Source organism: Mesitornis unicolor, unplaced genomic scaffold, assembly GCF_000695765.1.
Source record: "Mesitornis unicolor isolate BGI_N332 unplaced genomic scaffold, ASM69576v1 scaffold1482, whole genome shotgun sequence".
Taxonomy (NCBI): domain Eukaryota; kingdom Metazoa; phylum Chordata; class Aves; order Mesitornithiformes; family Mesitornithidae; genus Mesitornis; species Mesitornis unicolor.
Genome location: NW_010169635.1, coordinates 23,444 through 41,352, shown reverse-complemented (window position 1 = coordinate 41,352; position 17,909 = coordinate 23,444). Strand labels below are relative to the sequence as shown.

At 40.9% G+C, this 17,909-nt stretch overlaps 1 protein-coding gene across 1 annotated transcript in view; it reads left to right on the top strand.

Moving 5' to 3' along the window:
- The first annotated feature begins 2,619 nt into the window (after window positions 1-2,619).
- NR4A3 (nuclear receptor subfamily 4, group A, member 3) overlaps window positions 2,620-17,909 on the top strand; it is a 22,603-nt gene continuing 7,313 nt past the window's right edge. Inside the window, exons 1-5 of the mRNA XM_010179389.1 lie at window positions 2,620-3,510; window positions 5,660-5,789; window positions 6,734-6,906; window positions 12,186-12,385; window positions 13,587-13,765. Of these exons, the coding sequence (XP_010177691.1) occupies window positions 2,620-3,510; window positions 5,660-5,789; window positions 6,734-6,906; window positions 12,186-12,385; window positions 13,587-13,765 (1,573 nt within the window). The remainder of the gene's footprint in view (window positions 3,511-5,659; window positions 5,790-6,733; window positions 6,907-12,185; window positions 12,386-13,586; window positions 13,766-17,909) is intronic.

Genomic DNA, 17,909 nt, shown 5'->3' with positions numbered 1-17,909 from the left:
CACCTACCCCACCACCACCGCCGCCGCCGCTGCCCGCCGCCGCCTCCGCCCGCACCTCCAGCCCCACCATTCAGCGCGCAAGATACCCGCCAGGTAAGCTCCGGGGAGTGTGAGAGCTCCTACCCTTCCTAAATCATTTTGGCATCGTCGGTTGTTTAAATCCCAACGGGATCTGGGCAGCGCCCGCACGTGGGGGTTTTGAGCCCCCTCCAGCCAAAGACGTGCCTTAAAAAGGGGGGGGAAATGGGTGGGATGTCAGCGTCCCTGCGAGGAGCCCCAGCTTGCTCGGCGTTAAACTGGGCGTCCCTCATGTCAAGCTCTCTCGCAGAGACAGCAGCATAATAAGGTGGCAGCTCTCAGTGTCCCTCATCCTGATCTTTTTCTACCCATTCATTTGGGCTTTGATGACAGGTTGCTCTTCGATGCGCCTGCTCTGGGGCTTATTTTCTTTTAATAATGTTGGGTAAAGAAGAAAAAATCCCATGTTATTTACTTTGCAAGGTAATTAATACTGGTGCCCTAAGTGGAAAAGTAGGGGTTAGAATTAGTCAGTGGAGTGCGCTGGCAAAAGGGTGAGGAAGGAGGAGTCCCACAGAGCAGACCAGACCTTTAGGTTAGGGATATTTTTTTCTGTCCTCAGGTCAGACTTATTTTAGACTTCTGTTTTCTTACTCCACTTTGCAGAGAATTCAGTGACATAGCCCTGTTATGCTTAAAAAAAATTAAAAACACAGAAAAAAAGGCATAATGATCTGTTTCCCTGAACTCCTGCTCATTTTCTGAGCTAGAAAAAAATGCCTTTTTCCTTCCTAGGGTTGTGTGTCAACACTTGTGACATTATCTGTCCGCTCATTCAGTTGTGTCCCTTGGCCAGTTCTCAGTGGAGGGGCTTGGAAGGAATTTCTTTCCCTTTTTATTTGATTAAGCACTGATCACTACATTTTAACAGACGGTCCTTAAACTGACAAGTGATAGTAACACGGCTTGCCGTGAAATGTGTGTGTGTGAAATGGCATGGACAGAAATTGATAGGAAAAAGGAGGATGGTAGAAAAATACATAAATAACCTTGGGAGGCGAGACTTGTGAAAGAGTTGTTCTGCTTTTTTTCTTGAAGTATTTGGATTTACAAGGAGAAAGGTCTTAATTTCAGAAAACAGCACTATTTTTCTTCGTTTTTAATGTTTTCTCAAGAAGAAGAAAGATCTGGATGGTTTGTGACAGTACAATAATTGAAAACTGGTGCTTAGTTTAAATATGTTTATCTGCAAAGCAGGCAAGAAAGAATTAAAAGTTGATTTAACACAAATTATTTGGATTTCTGCATGTCAGACTCAAGTGAGTATTTTTAATTATAAGTGAAAGGAATTCATAAAATTACTGAGGAAAACCCCATTATTTTCAAGGCAGGGTTTTGGTTTTGTTGGGTTTTTTTTTAGTTTTATTTGTTTCTCAAGTGCTTTTGGAATATAAATTGCCACAATTAAAAAGAGATGAACTGCACTTAATTCTGATATACATTTTTCTCCATATTTACTTTTCTATTTTCTCTAAGAATATATACTAATTGATGGATTTTATTCCTGTACTGTGGAATACACTATGCACTTTTAGTTTGGGTTGCAAATTTTGGGCGAGAATCTCACAGTGTTTAGTCAGGCAAACCTCAAATGGATTACAGAATTGGGTCCATTATATCCCGAGAGCAACAAAGGAAACAGTAGACTAGTAGGAAATGTAAAAGAACAAAAAAATCAAATCTTTATAGCTATGTACTGTGTTGCTTCAACCATCTCAGCTATCATGAACCACATTAACTTTTATGACTAATGGATAAAAACAATTATATTATCAGCCTCAACTTTGCTTTCCTACAAATACAGAAACAGAAATACCACGTACTTTTTATCTTACTTGTTTGCAAATTTAGGGATATGTTGTACCACCTACATTTTTTAGGAGAATGTTGAACCACAGATAAGTCTTAAAACTACTAGTTAGACCGCAACCTTAAATCATTAGCTGACCAGAAACATACTTCAAAGGCCCTGAGTTGAGTAAGCAAAATTGAGGTTTGCAAGTCCTAAGTAGCAAACACTTTGATTTGAGTTGTTCCTCTGACATGCACTGCAGATGCTGTTTCTTTTAAAATAAGTATAATTTTTAATATTGTGCATTTGATAATCTCATTTACTCTTCATGAAAATTTTATGGCATGATTGCACGCATACAGAGATAGATTTAGAGCCATAAACTGTTTTCATTCTGCTTATCTAATTCTCATTGACACCTATGTATATTAAGCAGCAGATGTAGGGCAGCTTGAGATGGATTCTTCTCTCACTGATGCCAGTATAAATTTGAGTTGCCCCCATGACTAGATGAGAGCAGGCTCCCTAATTCCTAGTGCTTAGTGGATCCCCAAAGCATATTTCTTGTTGAAAGGCAAAGTCTCAAGGCTAATTTATGTGTTCCCTGTCCAGGCGAGAGTGGGAGTCGAGTGTCTTAACTGAGCTCCGTGAAATGTGGGAAAGCTTTTAGGAAAGGAGTTCATGAGGGCCTGGGCCGGGGCCTCGGCCCACTGGGCTTGTTGTTGACATTCCCCTTTGCCCTTGCAGATATGCCCTGTGTGCAAGCGCAGTATAGTCCTTCACCGCCCGGTTCAAATTATGCAGCTCAGACCTACGCCTATGGCTCGGAGTACAGCCCGGAGATCATGAACCCTGACTATGCCAAGCTGACCATGGACCTGAGCAGCACTGAAATCACCGCTACTGCCACCACCTCCCTTCCCAGCTTCAGCACCTTTATGGAGGGTTACTCTGGCAGCTATGAGCTCAAGCCTTCCTGCCTCTACCAAATGCAATCTGCCTCCTCTGGCCAGAGGCCCCTCATAAAGATGGAAGACACCCGGCTCTCCCCATACCAGCCCTCACTGCCACCCTCCACAGACGAGGGGATACCCAGCACTTCCATGTACTTCAAGCAATCTCCACCCTCCACACCCACCACGCCTGGCTTCCCGTCACACCAGAGCCTGTGGGATGAGCCCCCGATGCAGCCCACACAGACCTGCCTGCCGCCCGGCCACCTGATGGATGCTGCCCCCATGAAGACCGTGCCTCCACGCTTCCCCCTCTTCCACTTCAAGCACTCCCCTCCCCATACACCGGCCACGGCCCCCCACATGTGCTACGACCCTGCCTCCCTCAGCCTGCCCCTGGCCTCCGACCGACCTGCCGCCAGCCAGACATCCATGGAGAGCCATTCTTACGGGCTTCACCTGGGCAAAAGACCAGCCACCTTAGCCTTCTCACCGCTCGGCCTCAACGCAGCCACCTCCAGCCTGATGGGTGAGAGCAGCAGCAGTGGCGGTGGGAGCAGTGGCCTCCCATCCCCACCCAGCAGGAGCTCCTCATCCGGGGAAGGCACCTGCGCTGTCTGCGGGGACAATGCTGCCTGCCAGCACTACGGCGTACGGACGTGCGAGGGCTGCAAGGGCTTCTTCAAGGTGAGAGCTCCGTGATTTGCCCCCCTCCCTGATTCCACCAGCCCCCTCTCCCTCCCTACCTGCCCCAGCACACTCCTCGATCTTGTCCGGGAGCCTTGGGAGTGTTGCGTAAGAGCTCAGAGCCCCCAGCAGGGTGTGATGGACACCCACCCAAAGTTTTTGAAGGAGGCCAAAGCAAACCCTCTGTAGGATAGAAGGATCAGCCAATCTTGACAGTGATCTGGACCAGCCATGTCCCTGGTCTGCCAGCATTCCTCAATGGAGCACGAGTCACCCCTGGCTGAGCTATAAACTGTATTTATTCCATAGCAAAACACACTTGGAATACATCCAACCTTGGTTTTACTCAGTCATTCGTTCTAATTAAACCTTGCTTTTAAGTGACAAATGAATCCTGGAAATCGTAAAAGTCCACTTGATATTTTTGTTGGTGGTGGCAGTGCCATTTGTTGTCCTGAGGTGATTGAGGTGAGGAGGGCTGCAGAGTCAGTGCTGAGAGGAAACAGGTTTCATGCATGGGACAAACCCAAGCACTTCTGGTTTTATTTGGTTACTCTTCAGCTGAGGAGCCCGGTGAGTCCTCACCGGTGGCAGGCAGAGCAGTGACTAAGCACTGCATGGGGTGCCCCTGCCTGCTCTGTAACGGAGAAGGCTTTGCAGCTGAGTAGCGACATGAATAACTCACACGCGGCACTTTCTCAGTGGAAACTTTGTGCTTAGATTTTTTTAAGAATTGAGCAGTCTCCTTTTGCTCATAGATTTGGGTGCTTTATTATTTCCTCTCAGGCTGAGTTCAGGTTCCAGTATTATATTCAGGATTAGGTTGTTTAAGTGAAGAACTTGGAACAGACTTTTGGTGGGATGGTTCTGGGCAGCAGGTTTAAGATTTGATCCATTTGGGGTTGATTTGGTATGTTCCTTCCTGCAAAGACACCAGTCATGCCCCTCTCCGGTAAAAAATATGATGGGAACAAAACCAGTCCAAAAATAGTTGAGGGGGAGGGTATACAACTTTTTATTTTACACTGAGCTGCAATGTTACTTAATAATAATCCTTTCACAACATGTTAAAATCCACTACTAAATTAGTGAAACTAATTTGTTATTTAAATATAATTAGAAAAGGAAACACAGATAACCTGGAAATAGCAGTTCTTATGAGCCCAATCCTGCCCCTGTGGAAATCAATAGCATATCCTTGATTGGGAGCAGTATCTAGAGCTTATTCTGCAAAATTAAACAGTTTTCAGCTCCAAAGCGCATGAACAATATTAGCAGTGTCTCTTACATTTAGTACATTGAGGCTGTTGTTTGAAAAGGGACACAAATTATGAAATAACATTTTTCCATTAATTTAATTGCAGTGAAAGATTTAATATTGAATGTTGAGCTGATAAATTTGTTCCTGTCCTGATGTCTTTCCTATTAATGTCTTTTTTTTTTGTTTGGTGCTGAGTTATTTATTGATGTATCTTTGATTTTATGTATAGAAACACATAATGCATTTTTGCATCAATATTTGTCACATTCTGCCAAGGCTTACCAGTTTTTTACAAATTTTAAATTTATTGTATAGTTTTAGGATAATATTTTTTTCTATTTTTTTCCCCAGGTCAGGTTAGCTTTCCCAGGATATTTACCTAAACATATTTTGTAGAGGCTTCTGGTATTTTTATTTTTCTCCCTGATGATTTTAATGGCTAACCAAACCAGTTATTGTGGTATTTGACTAACAATAGTAATAGCAAGAGAAGTACATTGCAGATCATTTTGATTTTATTTTAATAAGGTCAGCAATAATCAAGGGAATGAGCCAAGTAGAAAATTGTTCCCAAAGGGATATTAAAAGCGGAGATAATCTAATCCCCAAAGGTAGATGCGATGACCTGGTAATTTCAGATATGATTTTATCATTCAAAGTTGCCTGTCTCCAGAGACTTGCTTCAGAACAATCCTAGATGATTTTCATTGTCAGCAGCTAACACTAATAAAATTGTTTTTCCTGCAGGCTAGTGTGTTAGGAAATTAATTTTATCTAATTATATGAATTGCACTGTCGCTTTTCATGTTGTAATTAAAACACATTTTGTCAGGTTCTAAGTTGTTCAAGAAACGATCAGTTTACGATTTTTCTGTTGCATTTTCACAGAGAACAGTTCAGAAAAATGCAAAATATGTTTGTCTGGCAAATAAAAACTGTCCAGTGGACAAGAGACGTCGTAACAGATGCCAATACTGTCGGTTTCAGAAGTGTCTCAGCGTCGGCATGGTTAAAGAAGGTAAGGACTATTGCTATTATTATCCCGGACACTGAAATACTATGCTTAATGAATTTCTGTGTGTGTGTGTAGACGTGGATGCCTTTACAGTGAATTTTGCAGTGATGGGATTCATAACTACCCCAAAATATGTGCATTTGTGTAATAATGTATTGATTTTCGTCTTTTCACCCATATTATCGTATTTAGACTTTAGACCCCAGAGTTCAAGAACAGAAAGGTCACCAGAGGATAATTTTACTCTGGCCAAAATGTCTCCTTTATTAACGTTGAACGTTGCTCAGTAATGCTGTTGGCTTCCTCCTGTTATCTCACCGGTGTCTGCACTGGATTGTGTGCATTTTGACATAGGATCGTGTCTCATTCCCATAAGCTGTTTGTAAATTTGCAATTAATTTAAATAGAAACAGGATCAACTCATTAGTCCCGATTCTGCAAATATTTAAGTATGTGAGTAATACTGTGTGAGCAGTCCCATTGCAAATACTAACATGGACAATATAACTGATATAGCGTGACCATGGTTTTTTTTGATGGTTCAAGAAAGCTAAAATTACTTTGAATGAACAAGGCTGCCATTTAAAAGGGGCATTGCTAGTAGGAATATTAGAATTTGCGTTTCACATTCGGTTTTGTTTCAGCAGTAGAGTGTCTGTGTGCATGTGTGTGTGCGCACATGGGGATGGGCGCATAGATGTGCTGCAAACAAAGCACGAACACTGGGAACACAGCTGGGCTTTAAGTCAGCAGCTACGTTGCTGTTTACGACCATGGGTCTGGGGCAGTGTTGGTATCGGTCATGTTCCTTTGCAAATGAAGGGCACGTGCTGAAACTGGAGAATGCTCTTATTATTGCTGGCTGGCCACCATAAGGAAAGCTCCTTCTGATCCGTCCTTCGCTGGTATCTTCATAACTGATTCCCTTTCGTTTCCCCCCTCCCTAGTTGTCCGTACCGACAGCCTGAAAGGGAGAAGAGGTCGGCTGCCTTCCAAACCAAAGAGCCCCTTACAGCAAGAACCCTCTCAGCCCTCCCCGCCTTCGCCTCCCATCAGCATGATGAACGCCCTCGTACGAGCTTTAACCGACTCCACGCCCAGGGAGCTTGACTATTCAAGAGTATGTCTCACTTTTCTTTTCCTCTTTGCTTTCCACATAGAAATCATACGCGAACTGCTTTTCCACTGAGTGGCCCGCTTGCTAAAATGAAATTAAATGTGAAATTTGGAGAGGGGGAGAAATTTGCCCAGCCGGCCATGCTTTTTTGTGGTAGGTGGGCGATGAGGGGAAAGGAGGTGCTGTAGAAAATAGTATTAATGACTATTTGTCATGAGGGTCTCAATTGCAAAGTTATCTGCAGTATGGGTGAGTGAAAGAAAAAATGTGTGGACAAATAGAGCATTCTTCTTGCAAAAGGCTGTGCCAAAACACTAGCAATTACAATATGATCGATTAATCTACCAAACTCAAGAGCAGCGCTCATATATCCAGTATCTTAAGTTCCAGGTTCTGAAGGCTAAAATCTAATATAACATCCCTAACATTCAGATATGAGGGTTGTGCAAAGTAACACTGGATGGATAGGGCCATTTCTGTTGAAATCAGTAGGAATTTGGCCATTATTTAAGTGAGACCAGGGCCTGGCTTTGGATACCCTGGCATGAATATTTCTTCAAAAAATTCACATTTGTAAAACAAACCTTTTAAAATCAAAATTCTAAAAAAATTATCACAGCAAAGCTTTATCAGAGATTATATGTTTTTGTAACCTTGTTCTTTAATGTATCCTATTCACCATTTAAATATTCATGGAATATTTTGAAAGCTTAAGTAACTGTTCTATAGTTATTAAAATACAGCATTGAAATGGCTTGTTAAATACAGTTTTAGGCAGGTTGATTTAGAAAAAGCAAAATACAGCTAAGGAATAGCAAGATCAAATTCCTTCTCCTTAATGAAAAATGATTAAATATGAGACTGTTAAAAATACAGCTGTACTTAGACAACATCTGCATTGGCCATTTATCACTTGTTGCTAAGTAGTATTTAATACTAAAACATATTTGATTGTAGTTATTTTAAAATTACATTATTCTGTTTTAGACTATACATATATAATTTAGCAATTTTAAGCGTGCTGTAACATCTTTTCTTCAAGCTAATCTGTAAGTGTACAATCATATAATTTTCCAAATTATTATTAAGAATCTAGCTGTTCAGTATCTGACAGCCTTTTAGTGGGAGAATGCATTAGCCATATGTACACTTATTTTAACTTACCCAGCAAGTCTCAGGGGGTCATTCTGTAAATACCGAGGTGTGTGACGAGCTGTGCTCTTTGACAGAAATCTGCTGGGTTCCACAGAATTACAGGCGTATAATAGCCCAGGCCATGAAAGCAGTATCTAACCTTATATGTTTATTTATTTATAGATATATAGTTCTCCTGCACTTGCAAAAAAACTGAATGAAAACTGTGTATTTTTATGTGACTTTTTTCTTTGTCCTGCAGTATTTTTTTTCTCTTTTAATTAGAACAACCCATAGCTCTAATTGTTGAACAATGCTATTGGACATTACAGGAAGCATATGATTGACAGTAAATTAATTTAGTCTTGATAGCTAAAAGATTAGGTATGATTGTCTGTTAGAACATATTGATATCTAAGTTTTTATTCACAATAAAATATGTAATAGTCTGTTATGCTCAGTAGTACTGAAAAGAAAAATACGTTGAAAGAAATTAATAGATTCTTAATTTTTTCATAAACTTTATACTTCTTAAAGGTTAAGGGAGATTAGAAACAAATGCTGTGTTAAAACTGAGATTAACTAAATGAAGTATGCTGTAGACACACTGCAACGCTAAATAAAAATCCCTTTAAAGAGTAAAGATGTAATTTATGGCACGTTCGGTTAGGCTGCGTCCCTGCTGAGTGCCACAAATGGGTATATCTGGAAACCTGGCTTTGGAGGCAATCCTAATACTTCTGCAGACACGACCTTAATGTTTAGCATGGTCTTCATGTTTGCAAGCCGTAAGGTCTTGGCCATCTTAGAAATACTGATAAGAGTTTCAGAGTGGTACGTGTACCCCTTCCCACCAAAAAAGCTTAGACACACACAAACCCCCCCCCAAAAAAACAAAACTAAAAATAAATTACATAAGCTGTGAATTTTAAACCAAAACAGCTTGGAACTGGTTCTGTTCAGAACATGTCTGCTTTTCATTTCAGCACTGGTTTTAACTTACCAGTCCACAGCAATGGTATATTTAGGTACTTGGTTTCAAAAAGCAATTGCTAGGAAGAGAATTTGGTTTATGAACTCTTTAAAGGCCAAGGGCCGCAGTCCGGTCTCACACCTGTTTTACTGGTACAATTCCACGAGTTTACGCTCCTAAGTTAAGCAGGATGAGAAACAGACCCTATATCTTGCCATCCTTAGTCATGCAGAATAGCCACCAACTTAAACTGAAATGTTGCCTTTTTGGTGGCACAATGTAGCATTTAGGTAATAAACCTCCTCTCTTCCCCACTCACAAAAATAAGCAAATACCAGGGCTTTTGGAAGAACAAGCATAGGTTCTCCTCTGTGCAGTGAAGTTATTGCTGGGCTTTCTTTTATCTGTAGTAGTTGATGAAGGTCTGATGAAGGCAGGCTAAGGGCAGAGCTCGGTTGTGCTATCAGGATCCCCAACATCAGGCTTTCCAAAGCTCTTTAGATATACCCTACAAGTTAGTGTGGCTTGCTACACGTGCAACCCCTTCCTTGAGTAACAGTCGAGTTTGCTTTAATTCCCAAAGGAGCTCTGAGCAAGCAATAAGGCAGAGCTTTGTCTTCTGGCTTTTTCTCGTCATGTCTTGAGTTTGCACAGGGCAAGTTAAGAAATGCAGATCGGAGCCCTTCCATACCTCCTGACCAAGGGCAGGCTTACCAGCTGTCTTGGTCAGATGTAAGGTCGAATATCACCTCCTCTCAATGAAATAACCATGGAAAATGCCCACAGATTTTGGTGCATAAAACAGAACCATTCATATTGTTTATGGTTACTTGTATACTCCTAAGTCTGTTACAAGTAAATAATATTTTATTTTAGCTATTCTTTCTGAGTGCTAACTCTTCATAGTGAGCAGTGATGTATTACAGTAGCTAAAAATTATACAATTCCATATAGTTTTTTACCTTTCTTCTAAAATTGCTCTCATGGGATGAACTATAACAACAAATACAGGTTATATATTTTTTAGATGCATTTAATTTAATTAAGTGCCCCACATGGGGTAAACCATACTGTAGCATTCACAGTTCTGTGACATAATGCAGCATTCAGCGTCTTTAGAAAATGTTAAAACTTTGCCTTACTTTTGCCAAAGGAAAGTTTTATAAATATTGGAAACAAATTAATACCTGCCATAATTACGCTAACTTGTGATGAGTTATATTTAGAATGAGCTTAGGGTAGTGTCTTTTTTCTTTTCCTTTTCCTTCGTCTCCACTGCTACAGGGATCAAGAATATGCCTTTGGTGTGGCAGGAGTTTCCATCAGCCTGTTTGGTTTCTCCATGTAGAAAGAAGGAGCCATAGGTCAGCCCCTTTGCAGCAAGGCACATATACCGGAGCCAAGACGCGTGATTCTTGTCTTGCTCCACAGCTTCATTTTAAGAGGGTCCAGAACATGCAAGGTCTCTGAAAAAGCACATGATCTTTTTCTACTCACTAATCACCGCAGCGCATCTTGCTGCAGTCCAGAGCCAGGAGCAGTTAGTTCATGCTGCTTCAGCATCCTCAACTGCTCTATTCACATGGGGACTGAACCCATAAATAATGTGGCATACAGGTTTTTGTAATGCTGCTCCCTACACTTTTTGTATTTTTGGCCTCTACCTGCTTCAGTGTCACAAAATTCTTCAGAACAGCTGTGGCAGAATTTGTCTCCACATGTACTTTATAAGAGGGATTGCATGTGTTTCACTAACTACCATGAGAAACTTGTGCAGTTAGTATTGGGTAAGCAAAACAGAGTCATTTAGGGCTAGCACCACTACCCCAGACAGGGTCAGAGGTCTCTCTAAGGTTTATGTGGTTGTCCAGTCAGTCAGTGACTTTGACACCGTGTTCTTCATCCCTTACCTACCAAGAGCAACCAGCTCCAACTGGGACAGGCAGAGAACAGGACACTTACCCAAGAAGTTCTGCTTGCTGCCCACCTCTGTCCTTCCTGCACAGAAGTGACTTTTGGGTTGCAGTTAGCAACTTGGGTGATACCTGCAGCCCAAGTGTCAGACCTGTAATAAGGTCCTTCCAGGCTGCCAGCCCACTCTTACCAATTGGGAAAGAGATGTGGGTCTTTCTTCTCCTACTCTGGCTTGGGAAGTTGCAAGGGAAACCATTAGGCTGATGTCCAAGCCCCAACAGCATGTGGGAAGTTGTTTCCAAAGGGTGTGCACACTTTTTTCAGCTGTGGAGACCGCCCCAACCTTTCATTGGCTGAGTCCTAGAGAGAGAGTGGGTATGAAGTCTCTCCCAGGAATAACCCCCCAGATGTCTGATGGTGAGGATGTTATTACAGTAAATCCCAAATAATTCAGTTCCTGCTCAGAAAACCAGCAGGGCTTTCCAAGTGCAGAATCGGACTAAGCCACGAAAGGTCCTCATGTGTTTTCTGCCAGGAGAGAGAGCAGTGACACAGGAGTGACAGGGATCCACTGGCGAGGATGCAGGAGATAGCAGGAAGGGAGCTATCAGAGGGTCACGGGGAAGCTGAGCGAGCTGCGCTTGTCGAATGGTTGTCTGGAAGAGTTATGGCCACATCAGCAGGATAATAGGTTCTCCTGAACCTTAAAAGCTTCTCTGTGAAGGATAGGAGGTGATATGGGGCAGCTGTTTTACTTTGAACCAATTCTGTATTCAAATGAAGCAATGCTGCATGTGTCAGATAAAAGATGATTTATCTTACTGGTCTCTATCACTGTCAGATAAAATGCAGTTTGAGAGGTTAGGGAAGAAATCTGCATTTTAGAGAAATTCATCAATGAGAAAAGTGTTTAAATGAACTAAGCGAAACAGTATTTCTCTTCTAGCATGATGGAAATTATCCTACCCACCAGGTTTCTGTCTCTGTTTACTAATAGCATATGAGTATTTGCAAAATGTGAAAAGTGTTATATTTTATTTGTAAATGTTAAACAATTTATGTATGTGTGGAAATATTTTTGCAATATACAGCTGGATAGCAAAATGCCTGTAGGTAGTGAAATAGGTAGATAGATGTAGACCTACTCATTATGCCTTTGATAATAATACCAGGAGGAAATGTTGTCGGGCAGGTAACGCCGTATGTTTCACAGAATGCCCTGAAATGTATATAATGTTGCTTTCTGTGGCTTTCATTTCAGTACTGTTCCACTGATCAGGCTGCTGCAGGCACAGACGCAGAACATGTACAACAGTTCTATAATCTCCTGACTGCCTCCATTGACATATCCAGAGGCTGGGCAGAAAAAATCCCAGGATTTACTGACCTCCCAAAAGAAGATCAGACATTACTCATAGAATCAGCTTTTTTGGAGCTGTTTGTTCTAAGACTCTCCATCAGGTAACTATTTATTTCATTTCCTCTTAAGCTGATACAAAAAAACCCATTAACCTAACTATTTTTAAGGAATAAATACAGTGATACCTTTGAACATTGCCAATTGTACCAGAAACCCCACAAAACATCAGCAATGTCTGAATCCACAGGATATGGTGTTTTATTTTATTTTACACTGCAGAAGAAATAATGAAGTGATTTAAAAAGAGAGCACAGGTCTCACTAATGTGCAGCTTCTTATTTTATATACCCCATCCTCTTCCACAGTAATAAAAATTGATCCTCAGGTACAATTTGAGCAAGTTTGCTTCATACTCATCAGCATAGACTATAGAAAAACACCTTCAGTATGAAAGCTTTTTCCTTTCCCCCTTCTTTTGTGTATACACATCTTTGGTGTCTGCTTTTGAAAGGAATGAAGATTTAAAATCTTGTTCAGATCGCTTTTCTTCTTAATACCGCGTCATTGAATAGAGTGAGATGCTATTTATCAGTTTAGCACTAGTTAAGATATTTTACCAAAACCACTTTCGGGGATTGGGGAAATTCCAAACTGGTGATACAAATTATGTCCAAGTTTCTTTAGGTTGAAAATTATCTTTGCATGCGGTTTTTAACAGGGATATTGGCAATGGGGAGGAGAAGGAGAGGAGAGCTGGCTTTAATATCTCTCTTACACACAGATTTTCACATAAAAGGTTTTATGATTTTATGTGTATTCTGGTGCATTATTGCGTGCATTTTCCATTGTTTTTTCCTTATCAATTTTTACAATGTGAAAAATGCAAATGAGACTAAGTAAATGCTGAGAGTTGCAGAATCTCTTCTTTCTCCAGTTTTTAATAGTTTTGTATTTCAAAAAGCACTCACTCAGTATTCTTTTGGTATGAACATACAGTATTTAATGTAAAATGTCTTCTCTGTTTATGCCTTTGGGCAGAACCAAAATCTTAACTAATTAGACAGTCTACACCACATGCTACAGCTAACCTCAGGCTTATAACTCTACGAAGTAAGCAATCATAGAAGCTTGTTTGTTGTATTTTGGCCCCAAGGGAGAAGCATATTGTCAAACGTGAGTGCCCACATATGTCTTGGGATAATATGCCTTGGATTTTAAATGACAGACACTTCAATACTGGTTATGCATTTTGCTGTAAAGTAGAAGATGCATTTATAATTTTTTCAATTATTTTTATTTGAGGTCTGATACTGCTGAGGATAAGTTTGTATTCTGCAATGGACTCGTGCTTCATAGACTTCAGTGCCTTCGAGGATTTGGGGAGTGGCTCGACTCTATTAAAGACTTTTCCTTAAACTTAAAGAGCCTTAACCTTGATATCCCAGCCTTAGCAAGTTTATCAGCTCTAACTATGATTACAGGTAAGTGCTCCATTGTTAATAGAAAGCTTCAGACTCTAATGCTTTGCTTTAATGTAGATTCAAGCTATTTCAGTTAACTTAGCTATATTCAGCATAGAGTATGATTTTTAAGCATTGTAATGACCATACCAAAATGATGGATTAATATTAGGCCATCAGATATCCTTGTTAAAATGTAATCTAATTCTCTATTTCTTAATGGTTTTGTTGTTTTCTTGGAAGAGTTTCTAAAAAGCAAACTGCTTCCATGCAAATTGTGTTGCTCCTACAAAAACATTCAAAATACTTGCTGAATTCCCAGAAAAGACTAATGAAATGACCAGGGCTAGGGCTTCTGTGTAGGAATACTAATATCAGGGTAGCTAGAGAGCTAGAAGCCACACAGCTGGTACAGCTAATCTCTCACTAAGATAGCTAGACCAGAAAGTGTGCTTCATGATGGTTTAGCAGGCTGCTTCTGCTAGCCAGGCTACTGTAGGTATTCCATGTACTGCTTTTTTTGGGAGAGAAAATTGGAGAATAGTAAGAAAAAAAATCCTCTTCTGCAGTTGTACAAAGCTTTTGAGTGTGCACGTGACCATATCACCTCTTCCGCCTGTTGGGGCGAACAGCAGGAAATTAATGTCAGAATCTGCCAAATCTGGCCAGTAAGTACAAAATGGGGGAGCATAGCCTTATAAAGTGTAGTTTTCTCGTTCCTGAAACAACAAAGCCCCTTGAAGTGCCCACTGCATACCTTGGGCTTCTTGCAATAGGGGAGGCATGGCTGACGGAAGTGGGAAGGTTTGGGAGTGAGGGAGGGTGTCTGACAACCATTCAGCAGAAGTCAGCGCAGCAGACGTCCCTACTGAGAGCTCACAGTCATGTCAGAAAAGCTGGTCATATAAAGGTGCAGCGGCGTTGTCAGTGTGAGACAGGGCTTCAGTGTGCCTTCAGCTGGATCTTCCCAGGGATGCTATAAACTCCACTGGGATGGATATTGATTTCCTCCTGCTTTTCAGGCATCCACCAGTTTGCAGGCAGCAGCCTCAACAATATCAGCTGCAGTCTTCATTTTACCTAGGAGGAGACAATGCTAGGGAAACACTGAGATAAAACACTCAATGGCAAATATAAAAACTATAAATTGGCCAATTCCTGATGACATTCGTGGGACCAAGACTTTAGCCTCAGAGTTTGCATGGTATGCTTCCTTCCTGCATTTAGGTGAAGGGTTAATGTATACACGTTCTAGCATTAACTCTCTGCTTCTTAGGAAAGGTATTTTCAGCTTTTAATTTCTGTTCATTTTTTCTGTAGTTGGAAAGGGTATATTAAGATCCTGATTCTAGTTTCTCTGATAAAACGCATAAGTCCAGAATAGCTCACTGGAGTTGCTTTGTTCCGTATGAAAATATTTTCAGAATGAGTGATATTTTAAAGTGAGAAAGAACACGCGTGACTTATTTTTACTCCTATATATATACATCCACTGACATGTGTTCATGGATATGTGCATACATGTTATAAATACATATCTATGTGTATGTATATACATACCTATATATATATATATGTATTTATGTATGTGTATGCATTTAGAGATCTATAAATCAAGGACAGGTGCTGTTTCTCTCCGTATGTATTTACATACATACCATATATTAGATGCGTCTTTTTTAGATAGACATAGTTTGTTCTTTATTATCTTCCTGGAGGCAGGTCAATGAACAGGATCCCCAGCAAGCAAAGTGAATGTAGAAAAAACTACTGTATAGGAAGAAAAGTTTTTCTGCTTACAAACCCCTGCCCTGTTTTAACATGGCAATTCTTTGTTCAGTTAGACACTGTTTGCTTGCCCTTACATAAAGAGTCAAAGTTGTCCAGTGGCTGGCTCAGGTCACCCTAGGATATTTAATAGAAATAGCTTTTAATTTATAATGCCCCACATTTCTTCCTTTCCTTACGACAACCCTTTCAGGAGTTGGCTATACTGTGCTCATCTCCCAAAGTTTCTAAACAAATGGAAGTAACTGTTGCCTTTAAAAGGAAAGCATTCCTGTCCATAAAAGCTTTAAGGCTTTCTGTATTTGTCAAGCTTTTCTTGATTTTCTCACCTGTATGAGATGGCACTTAAAATTAATGTAGTTTTCTGCTTATTCTTTTGTTTCATGGGGCCAGTATATCTCCACTGATTTGCTCTTAAGGACAGAATATACTTTCATGCGATCTAAATTAGACCAAAGCTCCTGTATCTAGTGATTTATTTCACAGGTTTCAGGTCTCCAAGGGCTGCTTGCTAACTTAGGGAGTCAGCCAGAAATTTGGTCACCTGAAAATGGATGGTATTGTATAATGATGAATGATATTAAAAAAAAAACTTGAAAGAGAAAATCAGGTAGTTATGGCTAAGAGAGCACTACAGCACAAAATGCTGGTGGGCAGGGTTCTTTTGAGACTTTCTCGGTGGTAGTATATTGAAATTTTATATTCAGGAAAGCCTTGAGATTTGCCTCTGGTTTTGTATCCCTTGAGAAATGGCTTCGTGTCTTCTTCCTGTGGTTTGAGTATGACAAGACATGTGCTAGTTTTCAGCTATTCCCATCAAAAGAGAAAATGTAATAATGATAAATTTTGGAACTCTGAAATCTGTTGTACATTTTTAAGCATTGTTCGGACGCTTGGCTTAGATTTAGGTGGGTGGTTTAGGTGCCAGTCTTTATCTCTGGAGAGGGTACTCTTCTATCCTGTAATGGACTGTTGGAGGCAATGGGTAGTTAGCAAACCCTGGTTCAAGCCCTTTTTGTAAGTCAGAGCGAGAGAGTGATCTTTTCCAGGAACATAAGATATCCGTCTATTGAGTATCAGTGTCTTTTGTGTTGAGGTCATTTGACATATTTCATGGGCTGTAGGATGGCTGTTGTGTATGATGATTTTGGGACAAGTTGGTGCTCGGAGGGACGCCCAGGGCCCAGTCTCTGGTCTGATTACAACAGAAAGGGAACCTGACCGTGAAGCTCCCACGTCTCAAGTGGATATCCATGTCATTGGGCTGCAAGATAGGAAGGAGCAGGAAAGCTCTCTTTTGTGTATCTAGCTATTGGCTTTTATTAGCAAAACTGTGAAACCAAAATGCTGGCTTGAGCAAAATTTTCTTTGTCATTACACAAACTGCTCCAGTTCTTATTCTGTAGTAGTCAATTTTTCATTACTTGGTGGTTCAACCAAAAAAAGAAAAAGAGACAACCCAGTGATGTGCAACAGTCATAGTTAGTTTTAATACTGTATGACATCTTAGGTAGCACCAAATGCAAGAATTGTCTCTCCAGGTAAAGAAAAATGCTCCTGGGAACAATGACCTCTTTGTTCTGCTTGATTTCATCACTGCTCTCCATAGCTGAAACAAAGATGAGCTCTTAGAAAAGAAAACCTCTTGTGTACTGTCATTGGCACTACTGGTGAAGGAGGAAAATAAGAAGTCGTTCCTCTCTTTCACAGGTTCTGTTTCACTCTCCGTTCCACAGGGGTGACGTGGAGAACTAATGTCTCTCTCCCAGTGAAGGAAGAGGGATTGCATGTAAAAATTAGTGCTGGAGGCTAAAGGACAGTGCGCTGTTCCCAGTGTCCCAAGATGCTGAAGGCTGTTCTCTCATTTTGGGATGTCAAATTGGCTCCCCAGTAAGAGCCTCCGTAGTTCCAGTGCCCTTTAACTAACCCTGCTAACTTTTTTGGAGCTGCAAAGCATCTGTTTTTTTGTGGGTGGCTTTCAAACAGTTAACTTAAAACTCTGCAATGCCAAAGCACATCTTTTTTTCTTTAAGGTACTCCTGTAGGATCTTCCTCTCTCTGTCTCTCTTCTCCTTTTTTACTTCCTTCAGTTGGTTAAGAAGGGCTGGACACAACTTCCTCCAGAGCACATCAGCAGCGCCCTGAGCATCAGCCAGAAGAAAGTAGTTAGGAAACAACATAAGACACTCATCCTGCATCCCCATGAGAGCAAGAAATTAGTTCTGTCCTAGTCTTTTTCTTTGGATCACTTTTTCTGTTGGGATGTAGGATCTAATGCACTAAAGAAGAGTGCTAGCTTTGAGAGAAAATGCTGGTCATCTGGGGACAGGTTCTGTCCTTAGATCCACATGGATGATTTCTATCAGTGTTGCATGGG